Source organism: Haliotis rubra, unplaced genomic scaffold, assembly GCF_003918875.1.
Source record: "Haliotis rubra isolate DU_JTF1 unplaced genomic scaffold, ASM391887v1 Scf864, whole genome shotgun sequence".
NCBI classification, from domain to species: domain Eukaryota; kingdom Metazoa; phylum Mollusca; class Gastropoda; order Lepetellida; family Haliotidae; genus Haliotis; species Haliotis rubra.
Genome location: NW_025767595.1, coordinates 272192 through 293983, shown reverse-complemented (window position 1 = coordinate 293983; position 21792 = coordinate 272192). Strand labels below are relative to the sequence as shown.

Sequence of the window (21792 nt, the reverse complement as noted above, 5' to 3'; positions counted from 1 at the left end):
ACACTTTCTTGGAAGAAGGATAGACTACTATAGTAATAGGTCTATATTGTGACCATGTCCTTTGAAGCGTTCACGTCATACAGGCTCAGCAATATTCACCTGGGCCATGTAGAAGTCCAGATGAAGTCCATGGACAAAAATCTCTAATGTCAATAATCTTCATTGGTAGTCACAGTATACAAAATATGATGTAAATAATAGGAAAATCTTACAACTGCGATAAAGATTGAGCAAGTAATATTTTACGCCTCTCAAACCAATACCTGTGCACTATCACAGGCACTCTGGGAGGGGATACCAGAAATGGATATCACACATTGTACTATATTGAATAGAACACAGCTTACTTACAGCTTAAATTTTGAGACATTTATTGTGATCATGAGTATTCACTGATTGAGTGAATTGGCTTAAGAACTGCTATAAACAGTATTTTAGGTACATTACTGCCTGTCAGTTTGGTGTAGAAGGGCAACCTGAACTGATGGAGGTCCTGGGTGTTTCTCAAATAAACATAAAAAGGATAATCTTGACATAATTTACACTGTATTCTAAATACTCAGTGCAATGTTTCCATACTTGGTCCAGAATGTATACCCGTTAACTGTACCCAAGACCAAATCTATTACCAAAGAGCAATTCTGCTTCCCAAGATCCATTCTAGTACCAAGACCTATTCTGGTTCCCAAGATCCATTCTAGTACCAAGACCAATTCTGGTTCACAAGATCGATTCTAGTAACAAAGACTGATTCTGGTTACCAAGATCAATTCTAGAACCAAAGACCGATTTTTGTTCCAAATATCCATTATAGTACCAAAGACCGCTTCTGGTTACCAAGATCCATTCTAGTTCCAAAGACCAATTTTGGTTCCAAAGACCCATTTTGTACCAAAGACAGATTCTGGTTCCCAAGATCCATTCTAGGCCGATTCTGGTTCAAAAGATCTATTCTAGTGCCAAAGACCAATTCTGGTTCCTAAGATCCATTCTAGTCCTAAAGACCAATTCTGGTTCCAAAGATCTATTCTAATGCCAAAGACCGACTCTGTTTCCCTAGATCCATTCTAACACCAAAGACCGATTTTGGTTCCCAAGACCCATTCTAGTACCAAAGACCGATTTTGGTTCCCAAGACCCATTCTAGTACCAAAGACCGATTCTGGTTCCCAAGATCCATTCTAGTACCAAAGACAGATTCTGGTTCCTAAGACCCATTCTAGTTCCAAAGACCAATTTTGGTTCCTAAGATCCATTCTAGTACCAAAGACCGATTCTGCTTCCCAAGATCCATTCTAGTACCAAAGACTGATTTTTGGTTCCCAAGACCCATTCTAGTACCAAAGACAGATTCTGGTTCCCAAGATCCATTCTAGTACCAAAGACAGATTCTGGTTCCCAAGATCCATTCTAGTACCAAAGACAGATTCTGGTTCCCAAGATCCATTCTAGTACCAAAGACAGATTCTGGTTCCCAAGATCCATTCTAGTATCCCAGCTTCTATTGTCTCAGAAATACTACGTAAAACAAATCTCAGTCAATATGTAGCATGATGTAGACCTTTCTATTTGCTTTGTGTACACAGAAAATAGAAACTACATTCCACTCATTGCACTGTCCATTGTAAAACAAATAGGAATATATTCTGCGATTTCATCCTTGTAAAACATGATAAATTCTTAACAACTTTATTTATTTCATCAGTTATTTTCTTCTCACAATGTGAGTTTAGTTGTCAAGAAAGCGTGTAACTTCATCCATATCACAGTATTCAAGGATGACATTACACCATTCAAGGAAGACATCATAGCATTCAAGGATGACATCACATTCTTCCAGGATGACATCACATTCTTCGAGGATGACATCACAGCATTCAAGGATGACATCACATTCTTCCAGGATGACATCACAGCATTCAAGGATGACATCACAGCATTCAAGGATGACATCACAGCATTCAAGGATGACATCACATTCTTCCAGGATGACATCACTGCATTCAAGGATGACATCATAGTATTCCAGGATCCAGTATTCAAGGATGTGATCGGTTTTACTCCTTTAAGTATATATATATATATATGGACTAAATATAGTTTATTCGTAAAAATAATCTAAAACATGGTTATTCTGGAATGCTTCGATACAATTGTTTATTGGTCTCGTTGGCTGCAGTTGACATCTCAGTCGCCGGTTCGCCGTCGATGGCATCATGCTGAAGGTGGCTGCTGCTTCTAGGGACAATCCAGTGGCCAAATATCTGGTGACATAAAATTGAAAAATAAACAGGACTGAGCTTGAGCTTAATTCTATAAATTTTGCAAAAAGTTGAAATGGAGAACCAGCATGGTACCATCAGAAAGGACCTGTGAAGATCCAGGTTAGAATTGATCTTCAGTAACCCATGTTTGTCGTAAGAGGTGACTAACGGGATCGGGTGATCAGGCTCGCTGACTTGGTTGACACATGTCATCCTATCCCAATTGCATAGATCAATGTTCGTGCTGTTGATCACTGGATTGCCTGGTCCAGACTCGATTATTTACAGACTGACGCCATATAGCTGAAATATTGATGAGTGCATCGTAAAACTAAACTCACTCACTATCAGAAAGGTCAAAATAACACTATATTTTGGGCAGATCTGATCAATCATGTAATAATGATGCAATTCATCTTGTGTCCTCCTGCCCATGGTGCAATTTGTAATGTTATGTTTTATTAATTGGGGCATGGTGGGCGAGCTGGCTAAGGCTCCAGGCTAGTGATCCAGCAAGGTTGAGGCGTCGGGATCGAGCCCACCTGTGACCGGGTGTAAAAACCTTGGAGTCAACTTTGTGTGCAGACTCTTTCAGTGTTGTCACAACCCCTAGTGTACAGTACACAACCCTGTGCACTTAAATGACTAGATGGTGGCCACATGAATACGTGCAAACACCTAGTTGTGGGTACAGCAACGAGCGGTAAATTTGGACAAAGTACTGTGACTATGTGTCCTAGTCCACCCAGCTGTGAATGGGTACCTTGTAAGGATGGGAAAGCCACAATAACTCGGTGTGCCTGGTGGCTGCAAGAGTTGTATACTCCCCAGGGAGTTGAGATTGATAATATGATGTGCCGTTGAGATTGACATCCAGTGAGAGAGCGGAAAAAATACCAGCACCTTGAGCAAGCACTAGTTGCCTGGATATGTGTGCTATATAAATAGCCTATAATTAATTAAATAAAATATTTAATTATTCGTGTTTCAAATCAAGTAGTGTTCACTGCAGTAATGAATGGCATGTCTAAAAAGTACTTTTTTTCACAAACACAGCAGAAACCAAGCATTAGAATTTTGGATGTGATATTCTGCCTTTTGTTGGTAGATTTGTCTGTGTTAACAGTGGTACGCACTAAACTGGGACTGAGGAATCCAGATTTCTACTTCAGTAGAAACATTGTTAATTTCAACAGAACACTGAAAGTGAAATCTTCTAGGTGAGTGACTGTGTTTAGGTTTACACCACACTCAGCAACATTCAAGCTATATGGTAGTAAATCTTCTGGATAAGTGAGGCATTGGTATACAGAAACGATACTGTTTATCATGACTATCAAAGACCAAGGATAAATATCTGAATATTACTTGAATCAATAAGGAACTCAGAATATTATAGACCTTAGATCAAAAAGGATCTCAGAATATTAAAGACCTTAGATCAATAAGGATCTCAGAATATTATAGACCTTAGATCAATAAGAATCTCAGAATATTATAGACCTTAGATCAATAAGAGGCATTGGTATATTATAGACCTCAGAATATTATATTAAAGACCTTAGATCAATAAGGATCTCAGAATATTATAGACCTTAGATCAATAAGGATCTCAGAATATTATTGACCTTAGATCAATAAGGATCTCAGAATATTATAGACCTTAGATCAGAATATTATAGACCTTAGATCAATAAGGATCTCAGAATATTATAGACCTTATGAGATCAATAAGATCTCAGGATTTGAGCTCAGAATATTATAGACCTTAGGGCAAAAAGGATCTCAGAATATTATAGATTAGAGCAATAAGGATCTCAGAATATTATAGACCTCAGATCAATAAGATCTCAGAATATTATAGACCTTAGAGCAATGAGGATCAATATAGACCTTAGAGCAAAGAGGATCTCAGAATATTATAGACCTTAGATCAGAATATTATCAAAAGGGCCTCAGAATATTATTGACCTCAGATCAATAAGGATCTCAGAATATTATAGACCTTTGAGCAATGAGGATCTCAGAATATTATAGACCTTAGGGCAAAAAGGATCTCAGAATATTATAGACCTTAGAGCAATAAGGATCTCAGAATATTATAGACCTCAGATCAATAAGGATCTCAGAATATTATAGACCTTAGAGCAATGAGGATCTCAGAATATTATAGACCTTAGAGCAAAGAGGATCTCAGAATATTATAGACCTTAGAGCAAAGAGGATCTCAGAATATTATAGACCTCAGATCAATAAGGATCTCAGAATATTATAGACCTTAGAGCAAAGAGGATCTCAGAATATTATAGACCTCAGATCAATAAGGATCTCAGAATATTATAGACCTTAGAGCAAAAAGGATATCGGGATATAATTGACCTTAGAGCAATGAGGATCTCAGAATATTATTGAACTCAGATCAATAAGGATCTCTATTATTTTTTAACTCAGATAGAAAAAGAACTTCTGTCATCAGTCTATTGTTGAAGCTGCATATTTGTCAGAAGCTGTCAAAATTATGTAGCAGGTGCAAACAAGAACTTACGAGGCCAAAGTCAATTGGAACACTTAAAACCATGGATGACCAAGACCTCAAAGACAATTACAGGGACAGTCAGGAATTCTGTCTATTACAGTGTTCGTGAGTGAGTTTAGTTTTACGCTTTTAGCAATATTCAAGCAATATCACAGCGGGGGACACCAGAAATGGGCTTCACACATTGTACCCATGTGGGGAATCGAACCTGGGTCTTCGGCATAATGAGCAAACGCTTTAAGCACTAGGATACCCCACCACCCCATCTGTTACTGACAAAGTCAAGCACATGTACTTCTCACCAGCTTGGGTACGGGACATGGGTAAGTGACTGAATGTTGTTTAATGCAACAGTCAGCAAATTATTTCTCTTACTTATGGATCAGGGGCCCAATCCACAAAGCATTCATAGAACTACATCATTCTTAATCCAGTGATAAACTATATAGTTTCGGCGGCTTGTAACTCTACAAACGCTTTGAGGATCGCGGCCCTGGAGTATGGGACAGACACATCTTTGACTGAAAACATGACCAACACTCGATGCCTGGAATGGAATAGGGCAGGGGCTAAAATGAAGATAATAAATCTCTTACCGAAAGTTTCTTGAGAAAATCTGCTCCCATCATTGCCATACAAACTATAGCCTGAAAAATGCAACAAGTCAGTCAGATTTCCAGTATTTCAAACTTGGGAAACAAGTAACAGTTTATTGTCCAAGCTGGGTAGGGCTAGAAATTTGAAAGTGATGAAATTGTCACGTTGACCTGGGTATTTGTCAAGCCGAGTCTACTTACCAGATAGGCAACAAAACAAATGTAGAAGGCAACAATGATGGCCACACCAAGGTAAATAGCCCAGTGAGCAGGTGCTTGCTGGATGTAGACGACGACGAAGAAGAGGTTGATGACAATAACGACCACAGCCAGAAGGGTAGTTATGATCTTCATGATACTGCAGAGAACAAAGGGAGTACTGTATTATCTTGTATATACTGCTCACCATGGAGCCAGAAAATGACAATATCTAGCACTGTAAGAAAGACATTGGGCACCAATGAATCACTTATCAGTGACCAATATGCATACAAGGGGTGATTTGAGATTGGAAACTATTGGTATTCCAGGCTGTCTGTTGCACTATGAGTGAAGGAGTGAAGGAGTGAAGGAGGGAGGAGGGAGGAGCAAACATCACGGTAGGGGACACCAAAAATGAGCTTCATACATTGTACCCATATGGGGAATCGAACCCGGGTCTTCGGCGTGACGAGCGAGTTCTTTAACCACTAGGCTACCCCACCAACTCAATCAATAAATGATATTGCAGTCACAATATGCATTCATTGTATTCAACAGTCTTAACATTTACAAACAAATTTGTGATGTGCAGTTAAATACATGAGGTTTTGCTTTAATTGCATATCTAAGGTTATTGGAAGCTAAATTAGACAAAAATGTGTTCAAAGTTTTCAGTTTGGTCATCAAGTTAAATCTAAGGAAACAATGAGGCTTTAACAAAAATGGCATTTTGTATTTGTTGTTCAACCGAACACAAACTGGATACAAACATTAATGCATAACATATGATTAGATATTAGAAATCAACAATCTGAATCACAATTTTTACACTACATGTAGACTAAGGCTTAGTCTCTGAATATATAATTTTGATAGTAACAAATAATCCCATTTAAATTGAAAAGGAACCCCAGTGAGATGGGAGATTCCTTTAGGGCTTTAGCAATGCGGGGAGGGCTAGGAAGTAGGGACAATAATGTAGTTCAGGGGTTATGAGACAGACCATGACAGTATCATGACCAATGTATCACAATACGTTTTATCACCACTTACTTATTGCAACAGATATAGTTTCATGACATATGTATCACAATATGTAGAGTATGGTGACCTGCGTATCATAATAAGTATAGTATCATGACCTACATATCGCAATACGAATAGTATCACGACCTTCATATCGCAATAGGTATATTATCATGGCATACATATCACATTATGTATTGTATCATTTCTTTGATTGCCATTCTAGAAGTTGGGTAGATGAAGAATGAGGACTATTTTTATGGATATACAACTTCTTTATTCTATATAGGCGACGTTTCAACATAGATTCTAATTTCGTTGTCACAACTCGCTTGGCAATGACACCTATATAGAATAAAGAAGTTGTATATCCATAAAAATAGTTCTGATTCTGTATTGTATCATTACCTGCACATCGCAATATTATAGTATCGCGACCTATGTATCAAGAATTTCACCTGAAGATCAAGAACGAGGTACTTACACGCCGTTGGAGAAGCTCCCCATGATCTCAGGGGAGCTGGTGAAGGTCAGGATGGGGATGAGGGCGAAGGGCAGCTGAAGACTCATCAGCACATTGAGCAGGTCGTTCATCACAGTCAGGTTCTCGATGCCTTGGAATATTGCTACAAACACTGTTGGAAGGATGGCGATGCTTCGGGTCAGTAACACACGCTGCCATCTCTTCCACGTCAAGTTCAAGAAACCCTGAAGTCGATAAACATAGTATTAGTTATCAGTTTATGATCTAATCATGTCCTTTACAAGAGGGGAGGTGGGTAGCCTAGTGGTTAAAGCATTCACTTGTCAATCCAAAGGCCGGGTTGATTCCCCACATGGGTACAATGTGTGAAGCCCATTTCTGGTGTCCCCCACCGTGATATTGCTGGAATATTGCTAAAAGCTGCGTAAAACCATACTCACTCACTCACTCAGTCACTTACATAGGAAATTAGTTTATTAATACAATATTCTCACCTCCATCACAAACTGTCCAGTGTAAGTGCCAGTCATGGTGGAACTTTGACCGGCGGCCAGGATCCCTACTGCCCAAATGTACATGGCAGCGACTCCGAACTGACATCCTAGAAACACTCCCTAAAGAACGATCAAATGAATAGTATTATTACATAAAGGACCAACAAAGATCTGATTTGGAATCATTCTTGGAATATTGGTGAGTGTGGCATGAACCGGACAACAAACAAAAACATTACACATTGGCATCACCTGTTTAAAGTAGGAGGTACACTATCAATATATGTAACACACATTATTATAACCAACAGTGCAAAAGAAAAAGATGTGACCCATCTAAAACATTAACATCATCATCACCTAACCCTACCCCACTTCATCTCACCTCACCTCACCCCACCCCACCTGACCTCACTTCATCTTACCTAACCCTACTTCATCTCACCTCACCTAACCCTACACCACCTAGCCTCACTTCATCTCACCTCACCCCACTTTATCTCACCTCACCTCACCCCACCTCACTTCATCTCACCTAACCCTACTTCATCTCACCTCACCTAACCCTACACCACCTAACCTCACTTCATCTCGCCTCACCTAACCCCACTTCATCTCACCTCACCTTTCCCCACCCTGCCTGACCTCACTTCATCTCACCTAACGCCACTTCATCTCACCTCACCTAACCCTACACCACCTAACCTCACTTCATCTCACCCCACCTAACCCCATATCATCTCACCTCACCTCACGTCACCCCACCTGACCTCACTTCATCTCACCTAAACCCACTTCATCTCACCTAACCCTACACCACCTAACCTCATTTCACCTCACCTCATCTGAACTAACCTAACCCCACCTAACCTCACTTCATCTCACCTAACCCCACCCCACCTAACCTCACTTCATCTCACCTAACCCCACCCCACCTAACCTCACTTCATCTCACCTAACCTAACCCCATCCCACCTAACCCCACCCCACCTAACCTCACTTCATCTCACCTAACCTAACCCCACCCCACCTAACTTCACTTCATCTCACCTAACCTAACCCCATTCCACCTAACCCTACCTAACCACCACCTAACCTCACTTCATCTCACCTAACCTAACCCCACCCCACCCCACCTCACCTCTTCATCTCACCTAACCCCACCCCACCTAACCTCTCACCTAACCCCACATCTCACCTAACCTAACCCCATCCCACCTAACCCCACCCCACCTAACCTCACTTCATCTCACCTAACCTAACCCCACCCCACCTAACTTCACTTCATCTCACCTAACCTAACCCACCCCACCTAACCTCACTTCATCTCACCTAACCTAACCCCAACCCATTTAACCTCACTTCATCTCACCTCACCCAACTCACCTCTCACCCTCCTCACAACACCAACTATGCTCCTACTCATCAATCAGCAACTAAACCAACACTGGCCAACCATCAGCTGGCATCAACTCACCCCTCTGTAGATGTCGACTGTAACCAGATTATCAGCCCCATCACTCACCTGTTGAAGGAAACATGCATGAGCTGAATACACAAGAAGTCTCCTCAATAAAACAGTTCTACAGAACAGAGAACAACAGCTTGATTTCTTAAACATCTTGATGGATACATTTGGACTTATACAAAAGAAAACCTTTAAAGGACACAAATATTCCCTTAGTACAGATGCTGTGGCACTCAGAGTGATAGAGTATATCAAACTCCATAACAACATTGGGAGACTTGAAGCCCCAAAGCTGATTGGCTGATTAGATAGTTAACTGACACAACCCTCTCTCATCATGAACAGGTGTGTGTGAGGTTAGTTTTATGCCACACTCAGCAATATTCCAGCTATATGGCAGCGGCCTGTAAATAATTGAGTCTGTAACAGACAATCCAGTGATCAACAGCATGAGCATCGATTTATGCAACTGGGATATGATGATATGTGTCAACCAAGTCTGCGAGCCTGAACACCCGATCCCATTAGTCGCCTCTTACGACAAGCATGGGTTACTAAAGATCAATTCTAACCCGGACCTTTACAGGTCTAACAGACTGGAGAAAAACATAATGATATCTCGAGATTGTAATATAAAAGAATTCATGATAAGTCAAAATTACTTACATTAAAGACAGATGCATGTATGTTGTCAGCGGCAAGACAGCTTTTGTACTGAAATGGGACCGAAATACAAAATCAGTTCGGTCAGAACACAGGAAAAGGGAAGATTGATTGCTTGAGTTTAGTTTTACACTGCACTCAGCAATATTACAGCTTGATGGTGGCAGTCTGTAAATAATCAAATCTGGACCAGACAATCCAGTGATCACAGCATGAGCATCGATCTACACAATTAGAATACGATGACATGTGTCAACCAAGTCATAGAGTCTGACCACCCAATCAAGTTAGTCCTCTTACAACAAGCATGGGTCACGAGAGATCAATTCGAACCCGGATCTTCACATGTCGGAAAAGGGAAGAAACTGTCACGTTACAAATCCAATTTGACAACATTTCAAATCAAATAGTTAGCCACATGCTGGTTTATTTAATTGGTTAGTTGTTTAACGCTGCAGTCAGCAATATTCCAGCTATATGGCGGCGGTCTGTATATAATCGAGTCTTGACCAGACAATCCAGTGATCAACAGAATGAACATCGACCTGCGCAATTGGGAACCGATGACATGAGCAACCAAGTCAGCGAGTCTGATCACCCGATCCCGTTAGTCAGATCTTACTAGTCAAAACAGAACATCACCACACCAACAGAGATCTTCACAGGTTATTTACAGACTGACATGACATAGTGGGGATACCGCTGACTAAAGAAGAAGTAAGAATCTAGAAAGCTTGATCATGCTTACAATCTCATCTGTGGTTTTGTTGTAAAGTCCTTCAGCAAACACTGACACCACAAACAGGTTGATAATGAAGGACACAAATAAGGCAATTATAGCTTCTACAAAGAAGTAGAAGTTGGCCTCACTGACTTCAGTCTTCTTGCTCCGGTCTACTTCTCTGGACTGAAACATAAAAAGAGACGATAGTATTGCCAGTCAGGTTGTCCTTTTGATGTCCAGGAATGCTAAGTTTACAGGACTTTTGAACATGGCAGAATGTTTTCGGATCCTAACAAAGTGCCCATAAAAGACAATCTGGGACAAAATATGACTAAAGATTATCATTACTGAAGCTTTTAGGCCAGTTGAGGTGAGGTGAAATGGGTTGTAAATGTTGACATTGTAGCCCTTACAAATCAATGTGGATTAAATGTGTGTTCAGCAGCTTGTACTTGTCCAGACATATGCCTGTCTTGTAGGACTCCAGATGTATGCCTGTCTTATAGGGCTCCAGATATATGCCTGTCTTATAGGGCTCCAGATGTATGCCTGTCATTTAGGGCTCCAGATGTATACCTGTCTTATAGGGCTCCAGATGTATGCCTGTCTTATAGGGCTCCAGATGTATGCCTGTCTTATAGGGCTCCAGATGTATGCCTGTCTTTTAGGGCTCCAGATGTTTCCTGTCATTTAGGGCTCCAGATATATGCCTGTCTTATAGGGCTCCAGATATATCCTGTGACTTAGGGCACCAAATGTATGCCTGTCTTATAGGGCTCCAGATGTATGCCTGTCATTTAGGGCTCCAGACATATGCCTGCCATGTAGGCCTCCAGATGTATGCCTGTCTTATAGGGCTCCAGACGTATGCCTGTCTTACAAGGCTCCAGATGTATGCCTGTTTTATAGGGCTCCAGACAAGTGCATGTCAGTGTCAGTGACAAAATACAGATCTTGTTTGAATGTCCACATTTCAAAGAAAGTTAAAAATAACACCCTATCAACCAAATGTATTTAACTTCATTTCTGTGTTCAGGATCAGGTTTCAGGAAAGTCTCACCTTGACAAGTGCTGAATGTAGGTAGATATTGTGGGGCATGATGATAGCCCCCACCATGGCGATCCCCTGCATCAGCTGAGTGGAGCCACAGTCACTGCAGTATGGGATAAACAGCCCCTTCATCACCTCACCCTGGTCAGGGGCCACCACTATGTACTGAAATGCAACACAGCATTCTGAATGGGCATCAACAGTCGATGGGCCACCAAAACACATCACTGACATAGGACAACAACACTCGATGGGCCACCAAAACACATCACTTACATAGGACAACAACACTCGATGGGCCACCAAAACACATCACTCACATAGGACAACAACACTCGATGGGCCACCAAAACACATCACTTACAGAGGGCAACAACAGAAAATGGGGCACAACCACACATCACACAGAGAGGGCAACAACAGACACTGGGGCACAACCACACATCACTCACAGAGGACAACAATAGACAATGGGGCACCACCACACATCACTCACACAGGGCAACAACAGACAATGGGCCACCAAAACACATCACTCACACAGGGCAACAACAGACAATGGGCCACCACCACACATCACTCACACAGGGCAACAACAGACAATGGGGCACCACCACACATCACTCACACAGGGCAACAACAGACAATGGGGCACCACCACACATCACTCACACAGGGCAACAACAGACAGTGGGGCACCACCACACATCACTCACACAGGGCAACAACAGACAATGGGCCACCACCACACATCACTCACACAGAACAACAGACAGTGGGCCACCACCACACATCACTCACACAGGGCAACAACAGACAATGGGCCACCACCACACATCACTCACACAGGACAACAACAGACAGTGGGGCACCACCACACATCACTCACACAGGACAACAACAGACAGTGGGCCACCACCACACATCACTCACACAGGGCAACAACAGACAATGGGCCACCACCACACATCACTCACACAGGACAACAACAGACAATGGGCCACCACCACACATCACTCACACAGGACAACAACAGACAATGGGCCACCACCACATATCAGGGCAACAACAGACAATGGGATGACACCACACACCACTAACACAGGGCAACAACAGACAATGGGATGACACCACACATCACTCACACAGGGCAACAACAGACAATGGGATGACACCACACATTACTCACACAAGGCAACAACAGACAATGGGGTACCACCACATACAACAGTAGACACAAATCAAACAAATATGTCAATATCATTCACAGTTACAGTTTGTTTCATTTTAATTAATTGCAAGAATTTTTCACACAAGAAATATTCAATAATAACCATATCTCTTTACTATTCACAACTCAACAAACATATATTTTTGGGGAATGAATTGTTTAACGCATTTGGAACTTGGAACCACCACACATTCTATTCATCCAGGGCAAGTCACCTCATAGCCAAATGTTACTGCCATCACAGTGATCAGGAAGGCGAAGAAAGCTTCCAACTTCCGTAGGCCGTATTTGTCCAGCAGCAGGAATGTGAAGGTGTCTGCTATAGTGATGATTACTCCACCATACAGAGGGATTCTGAAACAAAAAAATTGTCCTCTTAGAAAATTACAGAATGGTGGCTTACCTAGTCTGTCTCACATTCCCTGAATTATTTTCCCAACAGCCTAGCCCTACCTGCAATGCTAAAGTGAGTGAGTGAGCTTAGTTTTATGCCGCACTCAGCAATATTACAGCTATATGGCGGCAGTCTGTCAATAATCGAGTCTGGACCAGACAATCCAGTGATCGGGAACCGATGACATGTGTCAACCAAGCCAGCGAACCTGACCACTCGACCCCGTTAGTCGCCTCTTACGACAATAATGGGTTATTAAAGATCAATTCTAACCCGGACCTTCACAGGTGCAATGCTAAAGTTCTAAATGAAGCAAGTCTAGATTTCTCCAGGTTCTGAATTTCTGGTTTCCCTGGGGCTCCTTTTCAATTTAAATGGATGTAATTGTTTCAATCAAAATTATACATATTCAGAGACTAAGCGTTAGTCTATGGCTTACCCTGTGGGGGGTGGTTGTCAGCAAGGTACTACAAATGTATACCCATGGCAAAATTAGAATGCAGAAACGTACCCAAGGACGAGTCCATTCCAAATTGTGCCTTTTCTTGATAGGAACAGTCATACTATTGTATGAGTTGGATTTGATTGTGTTAATAAGAATTGAGCATGCACATTAATGAATATTTTAGATGGACAATACCACTCGCAATCAGGCGAAAGGGCACAACTACACATTGTTTTGGTTTGGGTTGCGGAATATGGACTCATCCTCCGTTTAGGATACAAGGTACATTTTTGTATTTAGACTTTGATCACACCTGGTGTCATCCTTGATTTTCAGAGATCCATTCTTATCATAGTCACAGCTCTTTTCCCTTACCTAATGCAATCTGTTTCCGATTAAAGTCAAGTCTGGGTATTCTCTTGCACTACTGTGGTATATGTTTCAAGATAAAACAACATCAAGTTTCTCTTGCACTAACAAGGTATATTTTTTTAAATTACAAACATCATCATGTTTACTTACTTTCCATTTGATAATATATATATAGCAATGGACGTTCCGATGACCTCTTGCATGTCGGAGCCAATGATGGCTATCTCTACCATGATCCACAATATTAGACGGGATGACTTAGGGTACTGCCGGTAACAGACCTCGGCTAGATGCATCCCCGTGACAACTCCGAGGCGGGCAGACAGACGCTGCAACATCAGTCCCAGGAGGGTGGACGCCAGTAGAACCCATAGCAGCTGGAACACAAACACAGGAATGATCATGGAGAGAGTGAGTCTGGCAATAGACTGCTGGTGGGTGGGTGAAGTAAGTGGAGTGAGTGAGTGGAGTGAGTGGGTGAAGTGGTGAGTGAGTGGTGAAGTGGAGTGGAGTGGCGGAGGGAGTGAGTGAGTGAGTGAGTGGAGTGAGTGAGTGAGTGAGTGAGTGAGTGGAGTGAGTGAGTGAGTGAGTGAGTGAGTGAGTGAGTGAGTGAGAGGGAGGGAGGGGGTTTTACACCACTTTTTGCAATGCTCCAGCAATATCACAGCAGGGTACACCAGAAATGGGCTTCACACATTGTACCCATGTGGGGAATCGAACCCGGGCCTTTGGCGTAACAAGAAAATGCTATAACAACTAGGCTACCCCACCGCCTCAAGAGTCATCAGTGAACATGTGAATCCGATGTCAATATTTTTCAATTTTTGAAGTTGAGAAATCTGGTCCTGTAAAAGGTATGAACTGTTTACTGGCAGATCGAGTTGACCTCTTTGGTTACGTGGACAAGGTTTCCAACTTTGGATCAAATGTCCATGTTTCAAATCCCATCACATGACACACATGTTATATTTGAGCAAAATAAGTCTCAGCACCTAACTACACAACCTGGACTAGCCATCTGTTGACAGAGGAGTAGGTAGCAGGAGTTATTAGGAAGCGAGGTGAAATGGGGTTCAACGTTGTACTTGAGAATATTTCACTCATATGACGATGTGCGTGCATGTGTATGTGCGGCTGTTTGTACTAGTTTTATAGTGCTAGCCCACTGTGATACCATGCCGCAGTGAAGCATGAATACCCCACTAAGACACATTATACTGACTCCGAGGTCCACCAGTCCTTGTTATACCCATGAATGCGGAGCGCCAGGCTGGGACCAACAAATACCATATTTTAATGTCTTTTGGTATGATCATGATGATGTGGCCAGGGTTCGAACCCGCGACCTTCTGCTCTCTTGGCGGACGCTCTAATCACGGAGGCGGTCGAGTTATCAAGAAATGTTGTGGACACTATATACACATGATCTGTGATCCGATAGATAAACTCTGTAAGGTAACAAGGTAAGTGGGTCATCTGTGGGTTGACTCCAATACCAGCTATATTTCGAACACGATTACTGACCTTGAACTGAGCAACGGCACCAGACTGCAGATCGGATTCTATATTCCCTGGATCCAGGTAAGCTATGCTCATCAGAAAGCCTGGCCCAGTGAAAGCCCATAGTTTCCGGAAACTGAACCGTGGCTGTAAAGATATTATTTGTGAGGGAATATGATTTCATACTGCTTTATCAGTATTCCACTAATGGCTTGAATGCATTATACCGGATACCTAGCAGGGTTAGGGTTAGGGTTATGGTTATTTTCATCTCAGGTTTATATTTTTTCACCTTTCCGGCAGGTATCCAGTATAATGCATGTGTACCCCACTAATAATCTAATATCACTGATATCAAAGCAAGGAACACCTGAAATAGGCTTCACACATTGTTTCCATGTTGGAAATCAAAATTGGGTTTTGGCAAAACGAGCAAACTCTTAAACCACTTGGCTACACCAACAGACACTATTTGTGAGTATGGTATATTTTAAATTTACTTTGTGAATTAACCAACATGTGCTCAGTATAATTCTGGAAAACCCTATGTCTAAATATAGTCTTCTGTGCGAGCTGTCAGTAGTGACAGACAATCAGGACTAAAGTACTGTAAGGTTCAACACTTATGGGATAATTGTTTTTGCTATAGTCATGATAACAGAGGTCTCCATAAAATGATTACCACAAATGGTTAATTTTGAGGGATTCAAATGGCTGAATCAATGGACTCAAATGACTAATTCAAATGGACTCAAATGAATTCAAATAGTTAATTGAATTCAAATGATGGATTCAAATGGCTAATTCAAAAGATTCAAATGCATTTAAATGGTTAATTCAGATGGGTTCAAATGCATTTAAATGGTTACTTCAGATGGATTCAAATGCATTTAAATGGTTAATTCAGATGGATTCAAATGCATTTAAATGGTTAATTCAGATGGGTTCAAATGCATTTAAATGGTTAATTCAGATGGATTCACATGCATTTAAATGGTTAATTCAGATGGGTTCAAATGCATTTAAATGGTTAATTCAGATGGGCTCAAATGCATTTAAATGGTTAATTCAGATGGATTCACATGCATTTAAATGGTTAATTCAGATTGGTTCAAATGCATTTAAATGGTTAATTCAGATGGGTTCAAATGAATTCAAATGATTATTTCAGACATGTTCAAATCGCGAATTCAAACAAAGTCAATGGCTAATTCAAATGGAGCTTCCACATCTAGCCAATTAAGGAAACACATGCCATAAAGTTTCCCAAAATATGCACCATAAACTTACATCCAAAAGGAGAGTATCTATTCCCAATGAACAACAACTGATTTTTAGAAAGTTTTTGAAGACTGAATCTTATTCAGATTTTAAACGATGAATCCCAACACCAGAAAATGGGAGACCACTTAATGTGTTGATGTTGCAAGTTTACTTACTTCAATTAGTTTGTATGGAGAAGCAAGTACAATGTGAATGGCCCCACCCCTAAAATTCACGTACAAACTTGCTGACACCCCACCGGGGGACATTGGACATACCTAAAATGTCATTTTAAAAAGCAGGATTGGTAGAACAAGATAATAACTTGTCATTCAAAATAATTAAACACTTCAAAATCTGACATCAGGAAAAATGAAACATATGACCTATCATAGTATGACACCTAGCAGCTCATCTAGGGATGATGTAACCATAGTAACCAAACAAGCAATCATAGGACTCTGCAAATCCTGTACTTACATTCCCAACATCAGGGATGGGTATCCGTTCATTGAAATACGTAGATGCTGCTGTGGAAGAGTCCTCTGTTTGGTTCTTCTCATTTTTCTCATTCAAGTCCGTCTTGGCCAAGTCGTAAGAATTACTGCTTTCTGCCATGGCTGTGGTGTCGATAGTGCAGGACTAACTCAGGAAGACGACCCAACTATCCCTCCTCTTATCTTCTGCAAAGTACAACGATAACACTGCTATAAGGTTGATCAGCTTTTGTGAGTGCATGAGTGATGCATGGAAGAAACAGTTGTACTATCAGCGATGACAGTGACATAGTCGAACACGTATAGACAATGTGATACCTGTTGTATAATCTTGATAACATTGAGACTCGTTGGGAGCATCTTAACCTTGAGTTTAACATTTGAAGTAAACATGAATTTGAATTTAATATTCTGTCATTCTGTTGTGTTGATTCTTTACAACAAATAATGTTGTGTTCCACAGTCAATGAACAGGCCCGGATATGTTACAGAAAAAGCATGTCTGTTCTACTTGTTGCTTAGAGGTATTGGAATGCCTTGCTTTAATAGTCATAAAATATTTTACTTTTTGTTTTGGGCACCAACTATACTTGCAAGTAAAACTACTTTCTGCTTATGTATTTCCCTGTCCGCTCCCCTCTAAAACATCACCCATGCTTCAATATGACACCCATCCTCCCCTGGCACAATGTGGCCCTCCTTCCTTTTATGACGTCATATGCCATTCTCTTTTAGATTTATGTGGCACTTATGTGCCATTCCCTCTTTCCCTAGATTTATGTGGCACTCCCTCCTTCACAAGATGAATGTGACTCTCTCTTGAACTAGATTAATGTGACACTTATGTGCCATTCCCTCTGAGTGGGGTATTCATGCTTCACTGCAGCATGGTATCTCAGTGGGCTAGCACTCTAAAACCAGCTCCAGTCTGGGCTAGTACAAGCAGCCGCACATACACATACACACGCATGCACGTAGTCATATGAGCGAAATATTCTCCAGTACGACGTTAAACCCAATTCCACCACCACCACCCAACACAACCCTGTACATGACTTGAAAAAGGTGATAGAATCTACACTGAAATGTCCCTCCACATTGTAAATAGACAAGCTGTTCATCCATACAGTTTATCCTTACTCATTACTGTGGTGAGTTCCCATAGACTAGACGTACTGATGGATGTAAAAATAACAGGCTGGACAACAGGTGGATGTGTTCAAGGTCCGCTGGTTTCAGGCAATGAACAGTTAGTGTGTAAATAGGGCCTGGGTGACGCTAAAATGTAAATAGGTAAATAAACGGATTCAGGATTTGTTCATAATATTATTTCATGTTGAATCTGCGATACAAATTAGATCATTTTTTTAAAAGACTGTTGACTAACATCACTAAGAGGTATGTTCAGTATAGCTTTAATGAATATACCATGAGGTGCAGACAATATGTTTCACAAATATACAGTAAGAAACACAAATATGTTATTCATGAACACTTAATGTTTAATATCAAAGAATTAAATTACAGACATGTCATATAACTGCTTGTTTTGAAACATTTCAATGATATTTTTTGTAATGCAAAAAGCAATTAATAGTAGTGAGTGAGTTTAGTTTTATGCTGCACTCAGCAATATTCCAGCTATATTGCTGCTTTCTGTAAATAATCAGATCTGGACCAGACAATCCAGTGACTGACATTATGAGCATCGATCTATGCAATTGGGATATGATGACATGAGTCAACCAAGTCAGGGAGCCTGACCACCCGATCCCGTTAGTCGCCTCTTACAACAAGCATGGGGAGTCAGTTAGGGCTGCTCAATATAACTGGTATTTACCGGTTCAGACGTGAAAACGATACGTATTGCGATACGCTGATCGAAAACCGGTATTTTGACTTGCATTCGGAAAACTTCGTAACACTTGGAAATCTTCGGATATTTCCTTGTTTTGTTTGTGTCAAATATTATTTACATTTATATTTTATCATGATTAAAAGTTGTTATTAAAGCTTAATCAAGCATAGTGATTTTGTTGTGTTTTTCCTCTATAAATCAAGCATTAACTGGACATAAGTAGTTTTTGTTTAGAAATACTTCATGCAATATATTGCAATACATATTGCAATACATGCTTTCGCATCGCAATATATCGCAATGTGAAAATTCTCTGCAATACCCACCCTTAGAGTCAGTACAGGGCTAATATGTACTTAGACAAACTACATTATCTGTTTCAAGCGTGCCAATAACTCAAGCAAACTGAAGCTGATTACATCACAGATTGGACAACATTTACACATGAAGTGTTTAAAATGACCTAATTGATAATCAAAATAACAAGTAATGTCTGTAACCATGGTAACTATGGTTTAGTAAAACAAGCATCCTGTCAGGCAACATAAACCATATACAATCAAGCAGACGAGATTCAATCACAGAGGTACAGATAAACTGCGTATTTGCATAAATTATGCAAATATTTATGTGAAAACTCAATTCCTATTAAGTCTGTTGCATACAAGTACGCTTGAATTTTTGTAAATACTCAATAAATGCAATCTTACATGCGTACACACAAAAATGTCCAATCTTATCTTAGCTTGCGTACATATGGACAGATAAAACAACTGAGGTATATTGAGAGGTTCTATTTCAGGACATGTCCTTGAGAACTTGCAGTCGTTCTTATCGTTTCTCACATTACAGATCAAATGTAAATCACAAACACTAACATTTAAACTTTATTATATTTTTAAAATTAATGGTAAAGGGCAATATACCCAATTGAGCCTCAGTGAGGTGAGTACAATATATTTGTTTACTCAAAGGAAAATTAGGATATCCAATTGAGATGAACACAAGCGAGTACATTATAAGTTGTTCACTGGTCACAAGGGGGGGCATGGGTTGATGTACCCTTGATGTTTGTTTATGTTCCCTGAGCCCGAAGGGGGAGGGGAACATAAACAAATATCGAGGGTACATCAACCCATGGGCCCCGAGGGACCAGTGAACAACGTATTTATCTTACCGAACACCTTAATGTTAATTTTGAATTGTTTGTAGCCGTCGCTAGATTTTGCTGACAAGAAAAACAGATTTAGAGTTATCTCCCTTCCATCGATTTGCATTCGCAAAACATTGGTAATTTCCGTACATCATACGTGATTCAATGTTATTCGAGATAAAGAATTACTACCACGAAGTACCAAATGAGTTGCCATTGACAGCGGGGTACATTGAAAAGTTACTCGCTTGTAAGCGGGGTACATTGAAAATAATAGAAGAACGCTCAGCCAATCAGAAAGCGACATTTATGTGTGAGGTAAGATAAAACTCAATGACCTAATCTGTACGATAAAACTCAATGACCTAATCTGTAGCTCTGCAATCATGAATAATCTATTTGGGATTTATCCCCTAAGTACTTATCAAAGGTAGACAACTAAACACATCCTCTAATGTTGTGGATTGTGGATACAGAAGTTAAATGGATGGGCATACAGAAAATCCCTGTAATTGGATTAAAAAAAATTGAAGTGCAAGCAGGCTGATTAACAACTTCATCTTATTGCACAATTTCACACATTTTCGACAATATTTTCACCTTTATTATATATATATTGTGGCATATGCACTCACTTTAGCAACTTGATGCAATAAAAGACTTATCATCCCTTATGACTTGCCTGAAATCGATAATTGAAACTTCAAAGCGAACAGCTTCCAAACAGAGAAACACTTGCCATATATGGAATGTAAACAATTGCTCCGTCCATCAAAAACTGTCGGACGTAGTGTTGTCGGTGTTTGCCGAACTGGTTTCAATCACAAGTTGCACATATATGTTTTTGCACCAGACATTTGCATCACTTTGTCTAGGACTCAGTTCTGTCCCTAAAGGTAAAGGATATTCAGAAAGTGAGCTCCAAGGGACGTAACTCTATGATTCGCTTGAAATAATGTTCGGTCGGCGCGAGCGTCGATTTAATGCAACATTGCATTAATTTATTCAAACTTTTTAATTTAATGTTGTTATCGAAATATGTAATTTTGGGGGGAATAAAGTATATGGTAGCTTCCCTGAGAGCTGATTGTTAGTATAATTAAGAGAATTGCATTATTTATTTTTAGAGAAGTGTGGTGTCAAATCGTGCCTTTAAAATTGTGCAAGAAACGGACAAATTTTAAATCCATCAGAAGATTCTTCATTTGGGTGACCCTTTAGGGTAATGATTTAGGGAAGATAGTTTTATGGATGTCAACTTCTTTATTAAGAGGACTGAGTGAGTTTGGTTTTACGCGCTTTTAGCAATATTCAAGCAATATCATGGCGGGGGACACCAGTAATGGGCTTCACTCATTGTACCCATGTGGGGATTCGAACCCGGGTCTTCGGTGTGATGAGCCAACGCTTTAACCACTAGGCTACCCCACCGCCCTTATTAAGATGAACACAATATTTCGGTGTATATACTTAATCGTTCATCGCATGACCCAGTGACTTACTCCTTCATTCACCATATGCAGGAGAAAGTATATCCTCGAAACACAATAACGAAGTTGACATCCATAAAAA

General features: G+C 40.5%; 1 protein-coding gene across 2 annotated transcripts in view; it reads right to left on the bottom strand.

The window, feature by feature from the left end:
• Positions 1 to 1673: 1673 nt before the first annotated feature.
• Positions 1674 to 21792, bottom strand: part of LOC124263004 (natural resistance-associated macrophage protein 2-like) — a 29518-nt gene continuing 9399 nt past the window's right edge. For both annotated transcript variants that reach the window (XM_046697618.1, XM_046697619.1), the window contains exons 2-14: positions 17193 to 17395; positions 15474 to 15596; positions 14100 to 14326; positions 12954 to 13092; positions 11517 to 11672; positions 10481 to 10639; positions 9736 to 9783; positions 9079 to 9126; positions 7602 to 7721; positions 7108 to 7331; positions 5598 to 5754; positions 5397 to 5447; positions 1674 to 2264 (exon numbers count right to left, since the gene is read on the bottom strand). In XM_046697618.1, coding sequence (XP_046553574.1) covers positions 2130 to 2264; positions 5397 to 5447; positions 5598 to 5754; positions 7108 to 7331; positions 7602 to 7721; positions 9079 to 9126; positions 9736 to 9783; positions 10481 to 10639; positions 11517 to 11672; positions 12954 to 13092; positions 14100 to 14326; positions 15474 to 15596; positions 17193 to 17330 — 1725 coding nt within the window. In that variant the 5' untranslated portion in view covers positions 17331 to 17395 and the 3' untranslated portion in view covers positions 1674 to 2129. The remainder of the gene's footprint in view (positions 2265 to 5396; positions 5448 to 5597; positions 5755 to 7107; positions 7332 to 7601; positions 7722 to 9078; positions 9127 to 9735; positions 9784 to 10480; positions 10640 to 11516; positions 11673 to 12953; positions 13093 to 14099; positions 14327 to 15473; positions 15597 to 17192; positions 17396 to 21792) is intronic.